Consider the following 22,763-nt stretch of genomic DNA (forward strand, 5'->3'; position numbering starts at 1 on the left):
TTTGGTATATAAATATGCGTCTTATATTTGTTTCTAAACTGAATACATTTCTCTTTCCCATCATACATTAAGAATACTTTGTGCATTTCCTTTGCAGTCAAGAATTAGCTAATTAAAGCAGTTTTGTTCTGAAACTAGAATTTCAGGGCATGAAGTACTTTTCATCTTTAATCAAAGCATAAACCATTTTCCTTTTTTATTCAAATCGTGGGTCTATAAAGTGCTTTTTAAAATCTCAACCACTAAAATATTTTTCATTAGCAATTGAAAATTTAGTTATTAAAGCAATTTTTCAAAGCAAGTAGTTTTTTCTCGATAAAATTTAAAGTTAAATTAATAAAAAAAAGTTACATAATTTAGCAAGATATATTCACGATTTAATGAAAGAATTAAATAAATTTAACAGACATATTTTTGTGCACATATTTGTATATTTAATGAAATGCATATTTTCAAAACCATCGTTTTTCTACATTGATTCTGGTCTTAAGTGTTTCCTAGAATTTCTTTTTGCAAAACTATGATAAGTATCCATATTTAATTATACTTATCTTTATATTTGATGAATTAGACGAATATAAAATATTTCGTCGATTCCATTCTATTTAGTTCTTTATTATTTGATTTTTTCTAAACCCTCCTCTATATTTATAGATAGTGGTCCTAACAATTTCTTGGAAGAAATAACCCTTGAAAAAAATGCAAGAAATATCCGTATTTAATTATAATTGTCTTGAGTTTTGTTTGAATTGTCGAATATGAAACATTTCATTTCCTTTTTTACTTGTAAGTGTACATAAAGTTTTAGATTAAATAAAAATTTGATCGTCGACCAGAGCAAAATCTTCATCATGTCAAATGTATGAAGAACAGAATATAACTTACAAAAATGTTAAAAAAATATGTGTTTTAGATTTAGGTTCATTTATATAAATGAAAAACACTATTTTATTGAAAACTAAAGTTGAGTCAGTTTTATACAAAAGAATTATTATTAAGGAAGCTGAATATTCGATAAAAGTTTCCATCATAATTATATTTTAATGAGAGGCTTTCTTTATATTATATTTTCTTGAGAGCAGTTACATAAGCAAATATCTCAATTTCAAGTTTCGTTTACTAAAAAAATACAAAAAGTAATAAAAATCAGATCTTAAAAAATTGAAAATTTGAACTAAAAGTTAAATTAGAGGAAATAAATTGTTTGAAAAATATTACGCTGCGTAGTTTCATAGGTTTTTTTATAACCGTCGTTGACAGCCGACTCAATTTTTGGGTATACGACTACTAATGATCAACTCCGTAGCCTTGAAATTTTGAACCCACTCCAGAAGACAAGGGAACTCTTGGATCAAGTATTAGGAGAAATTTGCCTTCGTTGAGGACTTTTGAATGAACTTTCCCGCATTTGCGTTACATGGTGAGGAAGACCACGAGCCACTCCCACGGTTAGCCTGACGGCAAGGGATCTCCTACCCATGATCCGTCTACCACTGAGGATATTTCACGTCAGCACTGTGGTCGGTGCAAGCCGAATGCGGAATTCGTATCAACCAGCCATCGCTGGGATCGAACCCCGGTTCACCTCATTGAAAGGTGAACGCTCTATCGATGGCTAGTTTCATAGGTTAAGAAATTTGACAGGAATATAAAAATAAACATATATTTTAAACAAAATGTTGTGCAATGAACTAAAACGCACATTTTTTATTGAGCCAATTGGCATCTAAAATTTAAATCAAAAATTGAATTATTATAGTAACAGTCAGAAGTGAAGAAAGCAAAAACAGGAGCTTTCTGCAGAAAACTGTTGCGACTTTCTCACGCAAGCATTGAAGAAGAGTATTTTATACCAGAAATGGGCTTGAATATTACTAAAACATATAATAGATTATTTGCATGAACCCATATGATTAGAAAATCTATACTCGATAAAAGGTTCTATCAATCAGGTTTAAAATTATTTTCTTTGCCTAAATACATGTATTACAGATTAGGTAATTTCTTTTAGTATTTTTTGCTTACATAAATTTGTAAATTGAAAAGAGAAGGGGTTAAAATGCATCTGCATAAAAAAATTTTACTAAAGAAATTATTGAAAGCCTTTGCACTGTAAAAAAAATTACAAATTTTTTACTGAATAAACTTCCTACACTTTCTGACATTATAAAAAATTCCGTATCAAATTACGGAATAAGATACCAGCGCTTTCGGTGTATAATCCGTAAAATCCATTTCACCGTAAAATTCATTTTTACCGTACAATATTATAAAGTAATTTTTACGGTAATATTTTTTTTAATTAGTATGATTTAGTGAATTTAAGGTAAATATTACTATAAAATGTATGGTATATATGATTTTATATCCGTAACATATTCTGTTAAAAATTAATTTTAGGGTGACATGTATCGACAGCCTGATTGCCGTTAATTTTTATCGTAATTTGATGCGGAATGTTTTACAGTGTACCATTCTCTACAATTTCACTCAACTTCTGCAGTAAACAATAAATGCATTTAAGATTTGTATTAAAACGTTGAGGTAACGTTTTTTTCAACTGATATGACGACTATTTCAGAAATGTTGAGAATTAAAAATTTATATAAATCACTTTTCATTTATTGTATTTTTCCTAAATTATTCAACAGATGTTTAAATTTTGTATTTTTCAAATAACTAATCCATTTTTTTTGAAAAGTATAGATGTTGCAAAACTTCATAGTTCAAAATTTTTTTTATACTGTTTTTAACTTAAATGATATTTTTTTTTTGTAATTATAAGACATTATTTTTTGATTAATTTTCCTTTAGGTAAAAGAGTTCCATAGGTGGGTACTCAACTTTTTATATTTGGTTAATTAATTTTGAAGATATATTGACAAACTCTAACAATATAGCAATCTAAGCTTATTGCAAGTAAGATCGAAATCTAGCTCTTTTCAACGAGAGCCTTAACCACACAACCATCTTGACTTCTTATAATGTTACTAAGTGATTTTCATGGAAAGTTAATCTTTAATAGTTCTCTAAGTTAAGCTATAATTAAGTCTAAGTTAATATTCAATAGTCCTCTCTTTACATACGAAATAAATTTTTACAGATTTTTATATGTGTGTATTTGTGAAAGACGAGTATCATGCCATGCGCGAAAGCAACAACATTTAACAGTTAAAATGTGCCGAAAGAAAAAAGGCTTCTTCAGATTAGACAATTTCAGAGATAAAATGGAGATAATTGATTGAATTTACTGCATTTCTTCTGAGAGGTTGCTTGAATATATATCTCTACAAATTTTATGCTTTTAAGCAAATGTCATCACAGCCTCCAAAATTTTTTTAAAAGAATCTCAAGCAGCACAACTTCAAAACCATTACATTAAACATTAGAAAATTTTGTATCTTTCTAAGGAAATACTTTGATATCAAAATAATATTGTTACCGTTATAATTTTTTTCGAATACTTATAGATTAATGAAGTTTTTAACTGCACCGCGCAATTTAATTTTGGAAAACCAGCAACAGTTATGTATCTCTTTTAAATACGATCTTTCGTAATTACCTTATTCTTGTCTTATATTTCTAGAAGAACTGCCTAACTTTTTTTTAAATCTCTAATTAAATTTGATTTAATTAAACTGCGAAATTGTGTTTGCTTACGAGTGAATATCAGTCCATGACTGCAACTTGATTTTTGTCAATCTATTGGTACTAAGTCCTGCTATGGATAATACAGATAAAAGGCACAAGTTATGTGGAAAGAACTGAACAAGCAGTTCAGAGAATTGACGAACAATGCAAAGCAGGGTTAAAAAATAAATTAAAATCAGCTATGAAATTTATTGTACTACATTTCATTGTTTATAAATAAATTTGAGGCAAAAAGCATGACATGAATTAGCTAAGTGATGCCTCGACAGTTTCTGGTGTTAGCGAGTAATTGGAGAAGACCCTGAGGCTAAAAAAAATCTGTTCGACTTATTAAATACACACAATAGTAATATACATTTTTAATAAAAATTAATTTAATAATTATGAATAATAAGAGTAATAAAACATGACAAAGCTTTAAACATGTTTCATTTATTGATCTTAGTGTTGATTTTACATGCATATAATAATTTTTAATAAATAAAGATAAAACTTGCAATCAAAAATGGTAATATTCGGTTGTCATGCAGTTGGTGATGTTCTATAATTTTGGAGTCATACAGTTTTGTAATGATGACTTTGAAAAATCACTTATTTCTCTCACATTCGGCTGCTCTTAACTGATTTAAGATTTTAAAAATCTAGTGAAGTCTTCAGTTTTTAGAATCACACGGTCAGAAATTGTCCAAATAATTGGGAGACTTTCAATTTGGAAATGCATACTTTTGGAATAACAAAATCGGTAGTTTTCGTTTTGTTGGGGAGTCTTTAGTCGGTTAATGCATAATATTAGACTCACACAGATGCGAAAAGTCACACAATCGGGAAATGTATGCTTTTGTAGTCACATATTCGGAAATTTTTTGTCATGGTCGGGAATTGTCACAGTCGGGAAAAGTCATAATCGGGAAATGTCACAGTCAGGAAAAGTCCTGTACTCAGAAATTGCATACTTTCAGAGTCACAATGGGTACTTTTGGAGTCACAAATTTGAGAAATTTTGTCTAAGTTCGGTAGTCCAAAGTCGGGAAATGTCTAGTTTCGGTTTCACTCTGTTTTTTAATATTTCTTTATGAAACACCCAGTAAATAGGCGTCTCACAAAGTAACGGAGACTTCTCCTCTCTTTCTTTCTCGCCTTTTCTCTTTTCTCAGCAAAATCTGGGTTTTGGATCAATTTTTCCTCCAGACTTTTTGTCAAAAGAGAAATATCTCCGCAGCTGTAAGGAATAATCCATTTATTGTTAAACAATCCACAAGAAAGTTACTTATGTATTTAAATTTACATCAGAATTTAATTATTTCTTTTCTATTAAACTTGCAATTGAAAGAATTGCAACAAATATTGTTAAAAAAATAATTTTATTGATAATTGCGTTAACTAATAAGCTTGACAAGGAATTTGTAGAAAGAACGTTGCATTATTTCTTATTATAACAAAATCCAAAGTTAATCTAATCTTGACCTTATCCTTAATCATTGAAATACCTTAATCTTATCATAAAAGTTTCTTAATGTTACAATCATAGTACATTTGATTTTATTATTCAAAATCATAGAATCTAATAAATTGGAAAAACATGCACAATAAATTATACGTAATGAAATATAAAGTAATTTAAGAAATAAATTTAATTATGAACAATAGATATGATACCTAGATGTACCTTGATGTTTTATTTTTGAAGTGTAACGGAAAATGTCACAATTTGTAATCAAACAACCTTGTATAGTGTAGTGTCTTATTTTAAATACACTAATTAATTAGTCCAAACAGTACTAGAAATTGCTCATAAAAGCGTACTTTCTCTGAATTAACTTAAAAATTTTAGGACAGATTAGAAGTTTTACCCCCCTTCCAAATATCGATAGTTGCCGTGCTGAAATCAGAAAAATTCAAATATATATAATGAATTTTTTTTTCGTACTCTAGACACCATTAAAAATTTTGCTGTATGGTTGCATCTCCAAGAGCTATTTCTTTTAAATAATTTTTAAAAAATGTTTAAATTGCTTCTCATGTTTACTAAATGAATACATCATGCTCGATTGTCCATGGAAAACATCATACTTAGTTAGTCAATATATAAAATGCGAAAAATTAAAGAAAATGTATTTTTAATACTTTACCATGTGCATAAATAGTGTCAATAAATTTAATTAAAAAAATTTTCTCTAAACTTTTGCTCGTATTGCCAATTTATACTACTTATTTTATTATTAGCATATTTGATTACTATTTATAATTTCTTTAGTTTAAAAAGAAGACATGGAATTAAATAAATAAATTATAAAATATACTTTTAAAGCACATAGAAAATCATATTAGTGGTTTAAATTCACAATCAAAGTAATGCACTTATTTAAATAAGATCGATAGCAATTAATAGATACCTCTTTAATCCAACCACAATATCCAGTGATTCTTTCACTTTATTAGCCTTGGCCAGTATTTTCCTTTCCCTCGAATCAATCTCGAAGTACCAATGGCCACTTCTATCACTACTAAAATTAAAGAAGAAAATTAATTTAATATTAAAATTTATGCGCTTTTAGCTAAAAAGAGAAGAAATAAAAACTTGAACACAGTATTAACTTTTTATTGCAAGATCAGATTTTCATGACGGCAAAGAGTTATGTGACTTTCCTCAAATGTGCTAAAATATTTGTACAGGCATTAATTATAAAGTTTTGAAATCAGATATAGAAACGTTTATTTACATGCATTTCTTGTGGCGGAATAGGAACCTTTATTTTCATAAGAGGGAAGGTGGCAATTTTAGACAGTTTATTCTAAAGTTATTCTACGCAAAATATTATTCTTTGTAATTAAATATTATTTTTTAGAAACACAAATGGTTTAAACTTTTTGAAAAATGTTTTAAAACAAATTTTTAACCAAATTTTATCTAAGAAATGTTAAAAAACAAAACACAGAAATTGAAAGAATTAATTGAATAGCTCTTGAAAAATAAAATTTAAAAGTATGGACACTTTGAGATAGCAAAATCTGCAAGAAGTAAAACTAACTTTAAGGTGTAAAAGCTCTCAACAGATCTTTTAATAGAAAGTAAAATTGATCTATCGAGATCATGATTTCTAGATTGTGATTATTTTGAGATAATAAAGTAGATAAATTGATAAAACGTTCTTATATAAAAATATATTTGCACTAAACGGAATTGTATTCAATGAATAAAATAAAATTATGAGTGCGAAACTTCGTTAGTGCAGAAAATCGGGTTTTGAATTTTGGATTAAAAATACTGCCACTGTTTAAGAGAAATCTCATGAAAATGGAAGCGGAAAATATTTATTCTATTTCAAGATGAATGAAATAGAATGTAGTTTATTTGTTTCTCGAAGAAAATAATTTAAAAAATTAGAATAAAATAAAATTATAATTTCGGACCATAAAAATTTAAATCTGATGTATTAACTAATTGATGACTCATTCTATGTAAGTTAAAAATATGATTTTAATTACTCATTCATATCCCCAATCTCTTTTTCAAGAATCACTTGTGACTCTTTAGGCTCAATTTCAGCCGGCAATTCCTCAATATTTTCGCTAAAAATAAGAAAAGAAATTAGTGCATGGAATAATTATCTCAAGATTAACAAATGTATTCCCTGTTAAAATGAGCTTCTCAAATTTGTGAAAAAATGTGATAGAATAGCTCCAAAGAATATATAATTAAAATTGAAATTTTTTGTTAATTCCTCTAGGTGAATTATTTTTTTGTAATTCATCTAGGTCTAATCAGAACAAATTAATTCAGTTTGCACTTTTTAAATAAATTATAAATATATATTTTCTATTCATTCCACTGAAAAAGTTTGCGTGCAAAAGAGTAGTATTTGTTTTAAAAATTACAAAGTTTATGAAATTTTGTTTAAAATTTTTAATCACAATAATATTAAAACTATATAAATTACCTATTCACTATAGCAACACCTTCAGCATCAGATGAAGATGACTCTTTTTGCTCTATTTCAGCACTCATTTCTACCAAGTCATCCCTGAAGATAAAAAAGAATAAAATTACCATATTATATAGTTAACAAGTCAAGCTTAACATGTAGTATAATAGCATGTCTTTTATTAATAAGAATTAAATCATACTTTTCTGAATTTTGCTCAATTTATTTTAAATCATCAAACTGTGATTATCATAAATTTTTTCAATTTGCCTTTTTTAAAAATCATTCTACACAATTATTTTCTAAAGTTTCCATCAAAAGTGGCAACATAAATACTATTCAATATACGATACAGAAAATCACTAAATATTTAAAATCTCACTAAAGACAATTAATGCAATAATGAAATAAAAGCTAAATAGACTACCTATCCGAAAATTCAACATCTTCATCATCAGTTGTAGAAGACTCAGAATGCTCTATTTCAGCACTCAGTTCTTCCATATCATCGCTAAAGGTAAAAAAATGAAATTATCACATTATATTGTTTTCTTAACACATTTAATAGTAAAAAAAAATAATTATAGTATTAAGTCTTTTTTTTCATGAGAATTTAAGCATATTTTCCTGCACTATATTTACCTATCTCATATAAAAGCTAATTAATTTAATTTACATAATTTAAAAGTTTTTTACTGATTTCAATATGAAAGTACGCATGCAAAAGTGTCATTCTGCTGTGCAATTAAAGAAAAACAGCATCGTAAGTTAGTTATCCGCTATAGATTTCCTTGACTTATTTTTCTTTCTATTGCTAATTGTACGAACTCTAATATAAAATTTCAAAAACTAATAAACACAATTTATTTTTGAAAAAAAAATTGCGTTTATTAGCATACATTCAAAAATGCCAAATGCAAAAAAAATTTTAAAATTCTTTATCTCTTACGTTGTATTTTCTTTTGGATGGTAGTGTTTTGTGTACTAATATGCAACAAAGTTTGTTGAATATTTAAAGTAGCTTAAAATACAAATATTATGATCTCTTAACGATAATAAATCTATGTAGTACCTATCACTAGCATCATCCTCTTCCTCATCAGAAGTCAAATTAGACTCCTCACACTCTACCTCACTCTCTACCTCCAGCATTTCGTAGCTGAAAAAAGAAAGAAAATAATATATTTATAGATTAGATATTTATAGACAGAACATTTAATAATGTCAACATGATCATCTTTCATCAGTTTCTTGCTCAACTCATATTTAAGCCATTATAGAAACTAGTTTAATGTAAAGTTGATATTAAAGAAATAAATTTTGTTAAAAACATCTTTGAACATATTTTTCATTTTTATAATAACATTTTATATCGATATTCAAATTTAATATTTTCTCTCCATATAACATATTCTAAATACAAAATCTAGTGCAATAATTTTTTTTTCAAACAATGACATTTAATCTAAATTATTTAAATGAGATAAATTATTTAATAGATAAATTATTTGAATGGGAATTTCGTTGCATTTCTTGAAAATGATTGTTTCTTTGTATTTATTTATTTTTTATTTTATTTTATTTATTTATTTACTCATTTTTTATTTTCTTTATTTTTTATTTATCCAGTTATTTATTTATTTAATTTGTATTTTATCTACTTGTTTATTTATTTTTCAAACTTTAAAAAAATTATCTCTTTTCTCCCAAAAGAAATTACACTATGTGGCAATCTAAATCAAATACTTACCCATCTATTTCAGATGAACTACTGCTGGTGTCCTCAGCAAGAAATCCAGGCGCTAAAAATAGATTATTAATTAAATTTTAATTTAGCTTATTTTTGACTAAATTTAAATTTGGACAACGAAAATGTTTTATGATTATTAAACTTATAATAACTGGATAATCAATCACAAACTGAATCATTGCAACTAAATTTTCAAACACAAATGGAATAATAGTAACTGTATAACCTAGCTCATTTTATAAAAAAGAACTATTTATTATAGTTTTTAATTTATTATATAGTTATATTATAGTTTTTAACTAATATATAATTGCTTCAAATTAAAAAGGAGTCTAGTAACAATGTAGTGATTTATCTGAATTTATTTAAAAGTGAAGAATATTTTTTATGGAAGCACAAACAACAGCATTTTCTTTCTAAACATCATATTGATGAGCTTAATTTTGTTTTAAAACTTCGGTTTAGTAAAAACCAATTTCTTTGTTCAATGTATAATAATTTAAATGTTTTGCGAATAGACACTTTAGAAATACTATTACTATTTCATCTCGGAGGCGTCAAAAATATCGTCCAACTGTTAGTAATTCCAATCATGCTTAATTAATGACTTAGTAATTACTTATATTGTTGTGTTAGGTTCCTATTAGCCTAATGAAAAAATTAGTGCCTCTCAGGTTGTCTACACATGATGCACCCAAAGTACATTTACTTTCTACCGTAATTGAATCTGTAATGATTTACAATTTAGTGCAACATGTGTTGCAACAATTAAAACCCTTATGAACTTGTATTATAAAAGTAATTTCTAATGAAGGAAAAATAAGTTGTAGAGTTAAAAAATTATTTTCATTCTTCTGAATATAAAATAGTTTTACAAAACAAATTCGCATTTCTAACCATTAAAAGGTAATAATATTTTTGTATTTGTACAAATAATAGCAGCTATTTAATATTTTTCTTTTCTATTTCTCATTGAAGTTTTTCATTTTGTAATACTTCTGTATGAAATTTACGGAAGAGTTTTCGTACTTTAATTCAATTCAGCTTCAGCGATTTTCAAATAAGATTAAATAAAAATATTTCTGCAATGAAATCACAATTTCAAGAAGTTAAGGATTGTCTAACACAAAATAATATAGACTTCTAATAATGTAAATCACCACTTCCTGCTTAGTTCCAAAAAGTCTTAAATTGATCCTAATCAAGATTTGGTGATAGTCCGAAATTTATGTTACTTAAAATTTATGAAATTAATAGTTTTCATGCTTACGATAAGGCCTTGGATTCTTTTTCAACTCTTTTTGCCAGTGATTAAGCACAGCAAAACGAAATAATTCACTCATTTTCACAAATTATAAGTCACTTGTCAAAAAAGACGTTATTCACTTATAAAAGTTCAAATAAGAATGAGAAATTTATATTTTCTGTTATATTGTTGGTGTGATTAACAATTGTCTTTTTCGGCAACAATGTTTAAAAAGAACCATTAAAACAATGAACTAAAGAATAAAGTTTTATTTTACTCTATTAAGTATTGTTGTCATATTTAGTTGTTCCAAGGGTTTTTAAAGCAATTAAAAAAGAGACAACAATGACTAAAAAGTTCGGAACTGCAATTTAATATTTTGTAAGAATTCGAATGATATAGTTTAGTTATAACATGAAAATGACATTGCATTGATTAATTTTCACTAATCATACTTTTTCAAGCTGAATTTCTTTATTATCAAGCAAATCAGAATTACTCGCTTTTTATATGAGGATTTTTAATTTTTTTTAATGAGAAAAAAATCTAATGCAAAAGTAAATTCACGTTTTTAATGTATGGCAAAACTATTTTTATTACAAAAAAAGGAACAGATCTTATTTATTTCATATTTTTTTTGTTTATCGCATTTTATTAAATCGTAATTATTGTTTATCGCGCTGTTATCGCAATTTATTGAAATTTTTGAACTTTAAACTATAGTTCTCATTGCTCACACATTTAGAAAAAATACAATGCTGAAAAGCAAATTCAACACAAAAATATGTCTCACGCAGAGCCGTTTTTATGTTTATAGGGGCCCTGGGCCTGTCATTATCTGGGGGCCCTTTATGAGTAAATTTAGAGAAAAAAAAATTTTTTTGAATAATTTTTAAAATTTTTTTTATTTTACGAGTAAAAAACATATAAATAAATTATAAAAGCTTATATACATTATTTTTATCGAAAATTTAAGGTAACTATACTTTTCGCGCTTTTTGAGAGGCGAATCTTCTATCACATCATCGAAATCAATTTCCTGTAAGACGTACATTTTGCTTTGCAGATCAAAATCTGTTAGACTTAGAAACATAAAATTATGAAGGTGTGTAGAAAATATGCAAGGAGTTATAAAAAATGCAAGAAAATGCAGTTTGATTATCAGTTTTTTTTTTATAATCGTCGTTGAAAGACTGACTTAATTTTGAGCCAATGTTTAACTACGTAGCCTTGAAATTTTTAAACCAATCCAGAAGACAAGGAAACTCCTGGATCAATATCCAGAGGTATTGAATTGTTAAGAGAACTCGGAGGAGTTTACGACCCCGACAGATTTAACATGCACCAGTCACCACTTTATAATTGGGCCGGCTCAATTCGAATTCCCATTCTCACGAACACGAGTCCATAGCTCTACCATCAACCAAGCTATCGTGGCCAAATTATCAGTTTATTTTATAACAGTCATTGAGCAGCCCACCAGATTTCGAGTTTACTACTACTAATGTTTAACTCCGTTGCCTTGTAATTTTAAACCCAATCCAGCAGACAAGAGAACTCCTGGATCAAGTAGTGGAAGAAATTTTTGCCTTCGTGGAGGACGTTTGATGGAACTAGCCCGCATTTGAGTTACATGGAGAGGAAAACCACGAAATCCTCCCATGGTTAGTCTGATACCAAGGGAACTCTAATCCATGATCCGCCTACCACTGAGGATATTTCACGTCAGCACTGTGGTCGGTAAGAGCTGGGTGTAGAATTCATATCGATCAGCCATCACTGGGATTCGAATTCGGTGCACCTCATTCGGAGGAGAATACTCTATCCCATGAGTCCAACTTTATTGAGTAATAACTCTGCGGCAGGTACCAATTTTCCAATTTTATTGCTTGGTACCAATTTTATTGATTTGCTTAAATTTAATTATCTTGAAAATGTAAATGGTAATTCAATCGTAATTTTTGCAGAAAAAAAAGGAAATAAAACGTTTTTCCTCTTAACCAGCAATGAATGCATAAGCAACCACGAGGGTTAGTGAGCAAACAGGAATGAACAGGTAGCGGAGCCTTCCAGTTTTTTAAATAATTGTTAAATTATTAGTTATAAACATGCGTACTTAAAAAAATAAGAAAAACATTTTTCAGTATTAAGAAATAATTATTAAAAAGTATCATCAGCTGGAATAGAACCCACGATCTCACAGTTTTGTGTTAGATTTCATAATCATCAGCCCCAAATATACACACCTGCCTTGAGGATATTTTTAAATTTCTTTTTTTTTTTAATTTAATAAATTAAGTCCTTTGGATACTTGACATTCTTGAAAAATGCTTTCCAAATTACTATTTTTAACGTTTATAACAAGTAACTTCAGTTCATTTAGAAGTAAACCATACTTCGGCTTATCTGATTCATTTTCAGCTTATGTATATGCACCAAAAATAAATTCAAAACTAGACTAGATATAACACAAGGACTGCAGATTTAACTGTCGGATATAAAACCTTATTTAAGATTGAAAATGATAAAACGATGAAAAATCTACATTCCTCGAATTAAATATTTTAAAAATAGTCTGTTTGTAGGTTATAATATTCGTAATTACCTTACTAAACTTTAATTGTAATGTCGGGGCTCCGCCGATGGAAGACATGTATTATATCAATGGAACACACTAAAGCTTTATATCAATTAGCAGCAATTAGTTTTAGAACTACAATTATAGAATAATTATTATAAGATTATTATAGAATGAATATAGAATTAATAATTATTATAGAGTGAAAGGTTGTAAAAGACAAATATTTGTTAATGTTTAATATTTAATCTAAGAAAAAACATGACCCATATTGAAATCTAACGAATAGCCCCTGATAAATTTCGTGACAAAAAAAAATTTGAAGCCTGATTGATTTCCGGATTTTAGAAACACCTTCTAGTTTTACTATTCAATCAAATTGGTTTCGATGTCTTTCATCCCACCTGTCTCACTAGTGATTCAGCATATTTTGATATCACTTTTGTTTCGTTCTTACTTAATGTTAATTTGTTTGCGACAGTTATGTTTTTACTACTTTTTTGCGTATTAATTGTAAAAGTATTAATTTTTTTTTGAATTGACAATTTCAATAATCTTTTAGGTATTTAAAATTGCAGCATACCAAATGAAAGAATTAAGTATATATCATTTTTCCTATAAAGTAAAATAAAAAAGAATTCTGATCCTTAGGAACAGATATTAAATAGTCTCATGATCGAATGATGGAGCATAATTACCTTTTAAACAAATAAAAAAAAATTTACCTTTTAAACAAAAAATTTGCTTATTTTTAAATAATTTATTAATACTCAAATTATTTAAAAGATGATATGACAACGAAGATTTTTATTTTATTCAGTCATTTATTTATATTTTTCCATTTTTTTTATTTTACTTCATTAAATTAAATGCTCACGTTTAAAATAAAGACAAAGCTGTCAAAATTTCATATATAGTTTCGATTTATAATTTTAAGAAATTCTTTCGACTTTGATTAGGAAATTTAAAAGCCTTATTAATAGAAAAATTGAGAAGCCTTATTAACTTTAAACACATAATAACAACAAAAAAGAGTTAAAAATAGAAACAAATATGATCAATAAACACTAAAATCATAAGCTAACTAAATAAATTAATTTAGTGTACGAAATATAATATTACAAATTAAATATATTTTATATTTAGGGGAAACATGGAAAATTTGGTTATTCAGTAGTTTTAAACAATTTTTTTTTCATGCTTAAGCATCTTTTTAGCTGATGATCATTTGATTTCAATGCTCTATTAAACAAAATCATATGTTGTTTCTGTCTATTAGCAGTAAGTAAAATTAAAATAAAATTACATTTGTTGTATCCATTTTATCCAGAACAGACCAAATCAATAGTTTTGGCAAACAGGCCAGTCAAAGAGGGAATTGTATAGTGGCCCGCCATTTAAATAAATAAACAAAAAAATCTCAATGTATATATAAAAAACTGCGCAAACCTTTCACGTTTTCCCTAAAATCAAATTGATTTACCTAAATTGATTTAATAGATATATTTGCTTACGTCCAACGTGAAAGATTTATGTCTTCTTAATATCCTGCGAAAATTTGATATAGAAATTCTTATTTCATTCTCTTACGATTGATTTGAAAAATAGCAAAATTGAATCAACTACAATAATTAAATGAATTAAACAATTAGGCTAGTTGAAACATTTAGGATGATTAAAGGGAAAAAAAAAGCTTTTATAATAAATTAGAAAAAATATCTAAATTTTGTAAGAGAGAAAAATTCGAATTGAAGGAGTCCCAATTTAAAGACACTATGGAAATCTCAAGACAGATTCTAACAAGATCCTCCCCCTATTTACAGCCCTAGAAATGTAGAAATTCATGACCAGAAATCAAACAAAAGGGTGTTTCTGTGGATATCTGATATTTCCGAAGTTAGGAAAAAAAAGCCCCTAGGCAATATTAGGAAGCTAAAAACATTTTCTCACAGTGTAAAGTGAGGAGGCTACTTGACAACTTTGTGGGTGGTAGCTACGAAAGTGGGAATCATATTTTCATCGGTGGAAAAAGCGTTTTATTGCTCTTTTGGTTAGGAAAGTGAAGAATAACTATTATTTTATAATTGTAAACACTTCGATTAGATTTTGAAAAGCATCCGACTATGCAAAAAAGAAAAAGTAATCTGAGTAAAACTTTAAAAAGAGTGGGATCTGGGGGCCCTCTTGAGTTATAAATAATAAATGAGTTAGAAATTAAAAAAAAAGAAATGAGTAAGAAATAATAAAAAATGCAATGAGATTTTCAGACTTTTCAGGGGCCCCATCAGAACTCGGGGCCCTGGGCCAGGGCCCACTGGGCCCATCCTTAAAAACGGCTCTGGTCTCACGCCCTATGCTTAAGCAATGATTTTTAATTTTTGACCTATGGTCTACTAGTGACCTACCAAATGATCTTATTTCGCTTATAACAATTTTGAGACAATAAATTTAAAATGACAGTAAAGACAATTATTTTAGACGATAACTGGATTGTACAACTAATGTCTGATATATATGAAGAATGTCTGCTTTTATGTTATGGTTTCGAATGCAATATTTAGTTGATTCGTATTCAGAAATGGTTACTCAAAAATGAATCAACGAATTTTGATCAGTCTTATTTTCAAAATTATAATTAGGTATTTTTGCAATAAATTCAGCAATCTGAACCTCGAATTCTTGATTCAGATAAAGAGAAATACAATCATGTCCGGCTGAGCTAGCCGATATCAGTCATTTCGAAGAAATTCAGTAATTTCGGGGTGGGGAGTGGGGTGTAGGTATGGAGAATGGTCATATCAATTAAAATGAGTACTACCTGGGCCAGTAACCAATTTACAATAAAAATAAATTTCTAAAGTTCTGAAAAAATCCAAAATTTCTCAGTTAATTTGTTATTATTACGTATGTTGTAGTATAGCATGAATTAATTTGATGTATTCAGAAGTAAATCTGTACTAGTGAATCACCGAACTTTAAGCAGCTACATTTTGAAATTATTGTATAGAACACACAACCCAAAATAACTTCTGATATAACAATCTGTATTTCTTGCATTCGCACTTTGTCTTAACGGGTTCAAGATATTACCTTAAATGTGCTAATTAAACAGTGGGGAAAACATTTTAAGTTAAGAAATTAGACACAAGAAATGCTTTCTCTGAATAAACCATTTTTTTTTACGACAGATTCGGATTTTTGACTTCCCAGCACATGACAATACCCGCAATCTGGAAAATATTGCTCCGATAATTTAGGCAGGAGAGTGGTGGATAGTTTGGATTTCTTAATGTTAATTTCAATTTATACATATTTCGATAAATCTCATAAGCTTTTTAAGCGACTCTAAAAATGATGACATACAATTATAAAATTCGTTTAATTATCTATTCTTTATTATTTAAAATAATTATGACAGAAAATTCTAAAACCTAAGGTGTTACACATTCAACATCATTTTAAAGTGCACGATTTCTTATTACGAAATACACAATTTGATTTAAATTGGTCGAATAGCTTTGGAGTTATCATAATTTAAATGTCGTATTCTTTGAAAGAAATTATTTCTCGAGAAATAAAATTATTTCTCGAGAGTAAAGAGAAATGATGAAATTCCCTTTTTTTCAAACTAAATATTATTTGATTAAAAAATGATATGAAGTATAAACTAATAAGGATATAATTCATAAATATTTTTAAAAATCGTTCAATTGTGTGTAGTAAAATAACTAATTTCAAATAATATTTACAGATTATGGCTAAATAACTTATATTTTAAGAATCAAAAGCATGAGTTTGTCGTATAAAGTGATGTTTATTCAGAGAAATAAGGTATTTTTTTATCTGTTAAAGTATCATCTGCAAGAAATAATTAACATATCTGATGGTATGCCCCTCATATTCCAATATATTGAAACCAGATCGAAATTTCAAAGGATTATATACTTGGATTATGTAGAGAGATTGGTCATTCCAGGTGATCTCCTTCATTACAAACACTTCACTCATCAGTATAATTAATGTGCTACTCTATGAAACAGTATACTATATTAATGTATTCACTATGGAAACAAATTAAATTTTATTTTCTTAGCCAGTAATAGTGATGTCTTAAATTAGTTTCCAAGTCTAATTCAATAATTTCATTGCATTAGTGTTTCAATTCCATCTTGGGTATTGATGTACTTAATAGCAGATATTTGATATTAAATATTGGATAAAGATCTCTGTGCTTATGCAAAGAAAATATATCTGAAAATGTTTGTGTAATTCAGGTCTTTTTTTAAACTACCAATTTTTTTTGTTTCTGTATCGATAATATATTTCTAAAAGATTTAAAATATATCTCTTAGCTGTCTCAAAGATCCAAAGATCTAAACTACCATATTTCTAGTCTCTCTCTCTGTATATATATATATATATATATATATATATATATATATATATATATATATATATATATATATATATATATATATATATATATATATATATATATATATATATATATATATATATATATATATATATATATATGTACAAATCAGATCAGCAGTGCAATTTTAGTGAATTTATTATAGAAATTGAAATGTAATAAACTCTTAAGTTTTTCAATTAATATGTGCCTGTTTAATATGAAAAATAAAGACAACTTTGAGATACAGTTTTTATATTTGTCTCTATTCCTAATCTGAAGAATCAATTTTTCTTTTTTTTTTAAAACTGAAATATGTTTTTAACTTGCAAATAGTGTGTTGTTGTAAATAGATATAAAGTTCAATATCACTTACTTCAACTGTGTGTTGATTTTTTGATGATTTCATGATGTTGATTTTATGAGGATTTTTTTTTTCAGTAAATGATTTTTTACGTTAAGGAACGTGAATATCTGAAATTGTGATAGGAAGTTAAATCGTGATGTGAACATTTGATATTTATTGCAATTTTATAAGTATGGTGTCCAGTAGCGTACGCAGAATTTTTTCAACGGGGGTGTGCAGAATTTTCTGAAACTACTAAAAGAAATTCGAGTCTGTAATAAAGCACTATTTTTTCCCTAATTTAGACAGTTAGACAATTTTGACTTTTTATTTAGACAACATTGTTTAGTTAAATTTTGATTTGATTTTTTAAGTTTAAGAACATAATGCAATATCTTCTGAAAAAACATGGTGGGAAGTAACACTTTGAGGGTCACTTTCACATTCATCAGATTTTGTTATGTTAGAAACGTTTTCTTAAACGGAAGTATCACATTTCTGTACAACAGAAAAACTTACATTGGTACCAGATGCTGTCACCTCACTATTTTCAGGTCATGATTTTTTCTCAAAATAATTAAAAATTGTTAAATTCTCTAATTTGTAATAATAATAAATTTGACATCCTAAAGATTCAAGAGCAGCAAATATATATATATATACATACATATATATATACATATATATACTATATATATATATATATATATATATATATATATATATATATATATATATATATATATATATATATATATATATATATATATGCTACGATCTCAAAGTTTCGAGCTGGAATGAATAACTTTAACGAGCACAGTATCTCCAATGGTATTGTTACTGATTTCTTCACTAGTCGAAATAGTGGCGACGACGGCTTCGGCGATTGAATGAACTTTTCGTTAAGACAAAACAAAACAGAATTAGCGACAAGCTCCGAAAAACAAGCGGCAGAGATAACTCTTAGTCTGACTAACTAACTCCACTGTACTCCGTTCCCCTTTTATATAATTTTGCACTGCATCTCTAAAATTCTCGAATTCTCTCAAAGACGACAGAACGTCTAGGACAGGGGTGGCGAACCTTTATGCACCAATGGTTCATTTTTTCAAAAAATTGTTTAATGAGGTCATGGACGTGCCATCAAATAATTTTGACTTCGTGATTATTGGGAAAATAATAATACTAAATACTATCAACTCAAAACTCTTTATTTACTAAGGAAAAAAAAACATTTTGCAATGTGTCAGTTATCAGCGTAATTCAACTTAAAGTAACATCAGTGTGACTTCGGTTGCTGATTAGATGACAAATAACTTATATTAGGTTGCAAGACATTAGTTAAGCAGTTAATTTTATGTTTCCTAAAAGAAGTAGTTCTTTAGCTTACTTTCATGCTTACTACCCTTGGCTTACTTTCAGGCTATTTTTTTTATTTAATGAAAAAATTACGTAGTGAGGAGAAATTTTTCATTACATACGTACCCAAATTGCTTGATTATTTAACAAGTGATGGTTTGCAAAGTCCTATATAAAACTGCTTAACTTTAGTTGTAGTTTTATCTTTAGTCTGTTACTTTATCTAACTATGCAGTTTTATTTTAGAATTGTATTGAAGATAAATAGATCATTTTGGTAGTTTATTTCTTAATTAGTAAAATTATTGATGCAAATTCACTGACTTTACTAAAAAACAATTTTGTTTGCACATCTACCTGTACTAACTTTTAAGGGTATAAAACTCATAAAAATGATAAAAAAATAAAGACTTTTGTTTAGAAAGCCAAACAGAAAACGAAACTTAGTTTTGTCGCTTTACAGGAGTTGGAAAAACAGAATTCAATAGCAAAGCTTTTCAAAATCTTGTGCTTTGATCAGTTTTATTTGTTAAAAGAAATTCTTTTACCTCTAAATAAGCGCTTTATTTCTTAAAAAGAGTAAATAAAAAGATTGCATGTTTTAATTATGTTTATAATTATTTATTATTAATAAAACTCGTTAGTTATCTTTATTTTCCTAAAAATATGAATTAAATACTTATTTAGAATAAGTATTTATCATTTAATTACAAGTCTAGTAATATTTGTGCCATTTATTTAATTTTTTATAAATGAATTATAAATCTTTATTTGTATAAGATTTATTGCAAAATAGTTTGTACAAAGTTTTGTAAAAAATTGTAAAAGGTTCTAATCCTAAAAATAAATATCCTAATTAATGAAAGTTCATGAGCTGATTAAAATCTTAACACATCTTGGCAACTTCAATGCTTTCTGAGAAATCTACTGTTTTTGTTTCGAGTTCTTCCAGAATCCTTCTCTTGGCTTCAGTAACCAACTTCCTGGCGTGAATATCTTGTTTTGGCAGGCAATGGAAGTCAACTCGGCGTGATTCAGTCATGGAGGGTTGAGCACTGTTTTCACACACTGGAACAGGCTTGGTGGAAAAGCAGAGTTCGTTACCTCGTGTGGTCACAATGTTCTGTTTTGTTACTGGTTCTGGAATATTAAAGTTTTTTATACAGGATTTCTTATGCATTTTCATAGTTTCTTAAATATTTCCTTTTATTTTTCAGAATTTTGTTTGTATCATGTTACACAAAAACATTATTAAAGTTATATATCTTATTAGAAAAGTTATTTTGTATTTTTATACAAAATTCCTGACCAATTACTTACTATTTAAGATTATGTTTTTTTTATAATCAGCGTTGAACAACCGATCCAATTTTATGGGTTTACGACTACTAATGTCCAACTCCGTAGTCTTGTAATTTTGAACCCAATCCAGAAGACAAGGAAAATCCTGGATAAAGTATTGGGAAAAATTTGCCTTCATGGAGGATTATTTGATAGAACTAACTCGCATTTGCATTACATGGAGTGGAAGACCACGAAGCCCATGGTCGATTTCATATCGAACAGCCATCGCTGGGACTCAAACCCGGTCCACCTCATTAGAAGGTGAACGCTCTATCCGCTGAGCCATCGCGACTCTAAGATTATGTTTGCATAAATTTTTATTCCTTAAATTTCTAATTATTGAATGATCATGTAAAATATTATGCATTTTTGAAAATGCCCTGGTAACATTGGCACAGCAATTATAAAAATTTTTCATTCTCGTTATTTCAGATTGCTTTTGTTTTTTGCCCGGCAAATCATTATAATGCAGTTGGGCCTTTATTGTCATTTTAGAAATTTAGATTACACATAATATTCAACTTACATGGAAAGAAAACAATTTTTTTATTAATTAAGGCTAGTTGCTGCTTTTATCATAAAATTTTGCTACGTTATCAAGATACTTTTTGTTCTGCAGTTATTCAATTTTTTTAAATTTATGTTTCTTAAAATATTTATAAATGATAATTTTTATTTTTTAAAATCATTTATTAATTTTTTTTAATCAATAACACAAATCATTATGCCTAATGATATGTATGTATGTTTAGTAGATATATATGAGCGCACTATTTCCCCTAAGTAAAAAACAGGTATAATTTAAATTTAATTTGTTATTTTTGGAAATTCATAACTTCAGAAATTCGAGTGTTTGGCGAATTCCTTAAAATTGACAAATTTAAAAAAATACTGTTATATTTAAAATTTAGGTGGAGGCATATCATCAGCATAATGTTTCCGTTTAGTAAATTGTGTAAAAATTTATAATTCTTTTTTGTTAATTTATAAGCGCATGAATTATATTAATTTTTTTAAAAGAAAAACTGATAAATTAAGTCTCTATCTGAAAGCATAGCAGATCTATATCCTCCATGAATAAAAAAAAATATTAGAATTAAAATTTATTCTGTTGCATGACAATTTATAACCGCATGAATTATATTGTCAGGCTTATTCTCTGAAACTTATAAATTAATATGTCTTATGCTATATTTTAAAGTTTAGTGGGCATCAACCATTATAGTGCAGTGTTTCGTTTAAATGAATTTAGTAGTAAAAAATGATGACGTGACTTTTTATGTGAATTCATAACTGTATGAATTATGTTGTCAGGCTTATTCTCTAAACAGTATGCCATTTCAGAAACCCTACATGGCAAATTTTCTTTCACTTACATAAATAAAGTATAGAAAAAGTTATTTTTAAATAAACCTAGAATAAACCATGAAGTTTCAAATGCGGAAATTTTTTTCTTCAAAATATCCAAATTCAAACAAATTATGACAGAATTACACAGAAAGGAAGCTGTCTTTCAATAATTTGCTTGCGGTTTGATATTTTGAAAACATTGTTTCAGTATTTGAAACTTCATGCTTTACTCTTGCGTTTCCTGAAATCACCTTTTCTACACCTTAAATTATTGACGTAGGTGAAAGCGAATTTGGCATGAAGTATTTCTTCAGCCGTATTGTCACCTCTCAAAAAATTAATCTTACCCTCTTCTTCCTCATCTTCATCCGATTCACCACGTCTCCGTCCCCATAGTGTAACGTCGTCACTGTTGCAGAGGACTTTGAATTGTGGTCTTTTATCTCCACATTGACCAACGATGGAGGATTTAGCAAAGTCCTCTTCATTCACGTAGAGGCATCGCTCCACTCCTCTGTATTCTCTGCTGATTTCTCCATTGAACTCACTGCAAAGACCACACAGCTCTCCCTTATATCTTGGATCAACCTGCCAAAGAAAAGAGTCTATTAAATCCAAGAATTTTATTTCATATTATCCCCGTCGTTAAACAGCAGACCCAATTTCGGGTTTACGACTACTAATGTTCAACTCCGTAGCCTTGTAATTTTGAACCAATCCAGAAGATTAGGAGGCTCTTGGATCAGTACCCCCAGAGGTACTGATTTGCTATGGGAACATGGAGAACTTTACGACTCGACCGA

General features: G+C 27.8%; 1 protein-coding gene across 2 annotated transcripts in view; it reads right to left on the reverse strand.

Moving 5' to 3' along the window:
• Nucleotides 1-20,032: 20,032 nt before the first annotated feature.
• Nucleotides 20,033-22,763, reverse strand: part of LOC107456776 (vitellogenin-6) — a 48,937-nt gene continuing 46,206 nt past the window's right edge. For both annotated transcript variants that reach the window (XM_016074724.4, XM_016074723.5), the window contains exons 27-28: nucleotides 22,308-22,548; nucleotides 20,033-20,406 (exon numbers count right to left, since the gene is read on the reverse strand). In XM_016074724.4, coding sequence (XP_015930210.2) covers nucleotides 20,153-20,406; nucleotides 22,308-22,548 — 495 coding nt within the window. In that variant the 3' untranslated portion in view covers nucleotides 20,033-20,152. The remainder of the gene's footprint in view (nucleotides 20,407-22,307; nucleotides 22,549-22,763) is intronic.

The sequence above is a fragment of the Parasteatoda tepidariorum genome, chromosome 1 (genome assembly GCF_982258835.1).
Source record: "Parasteatoda tepidariorum strain Cologne lab strain chromosome 1, Ptep-v5.0, whole genome shotgun sequence".
NCBI lineage: Eukaryota > Metazoa > Arthropoda > Arachnida > Araneae > Theridiidae > Parasteatoda > Parasteatoda tepidariorum.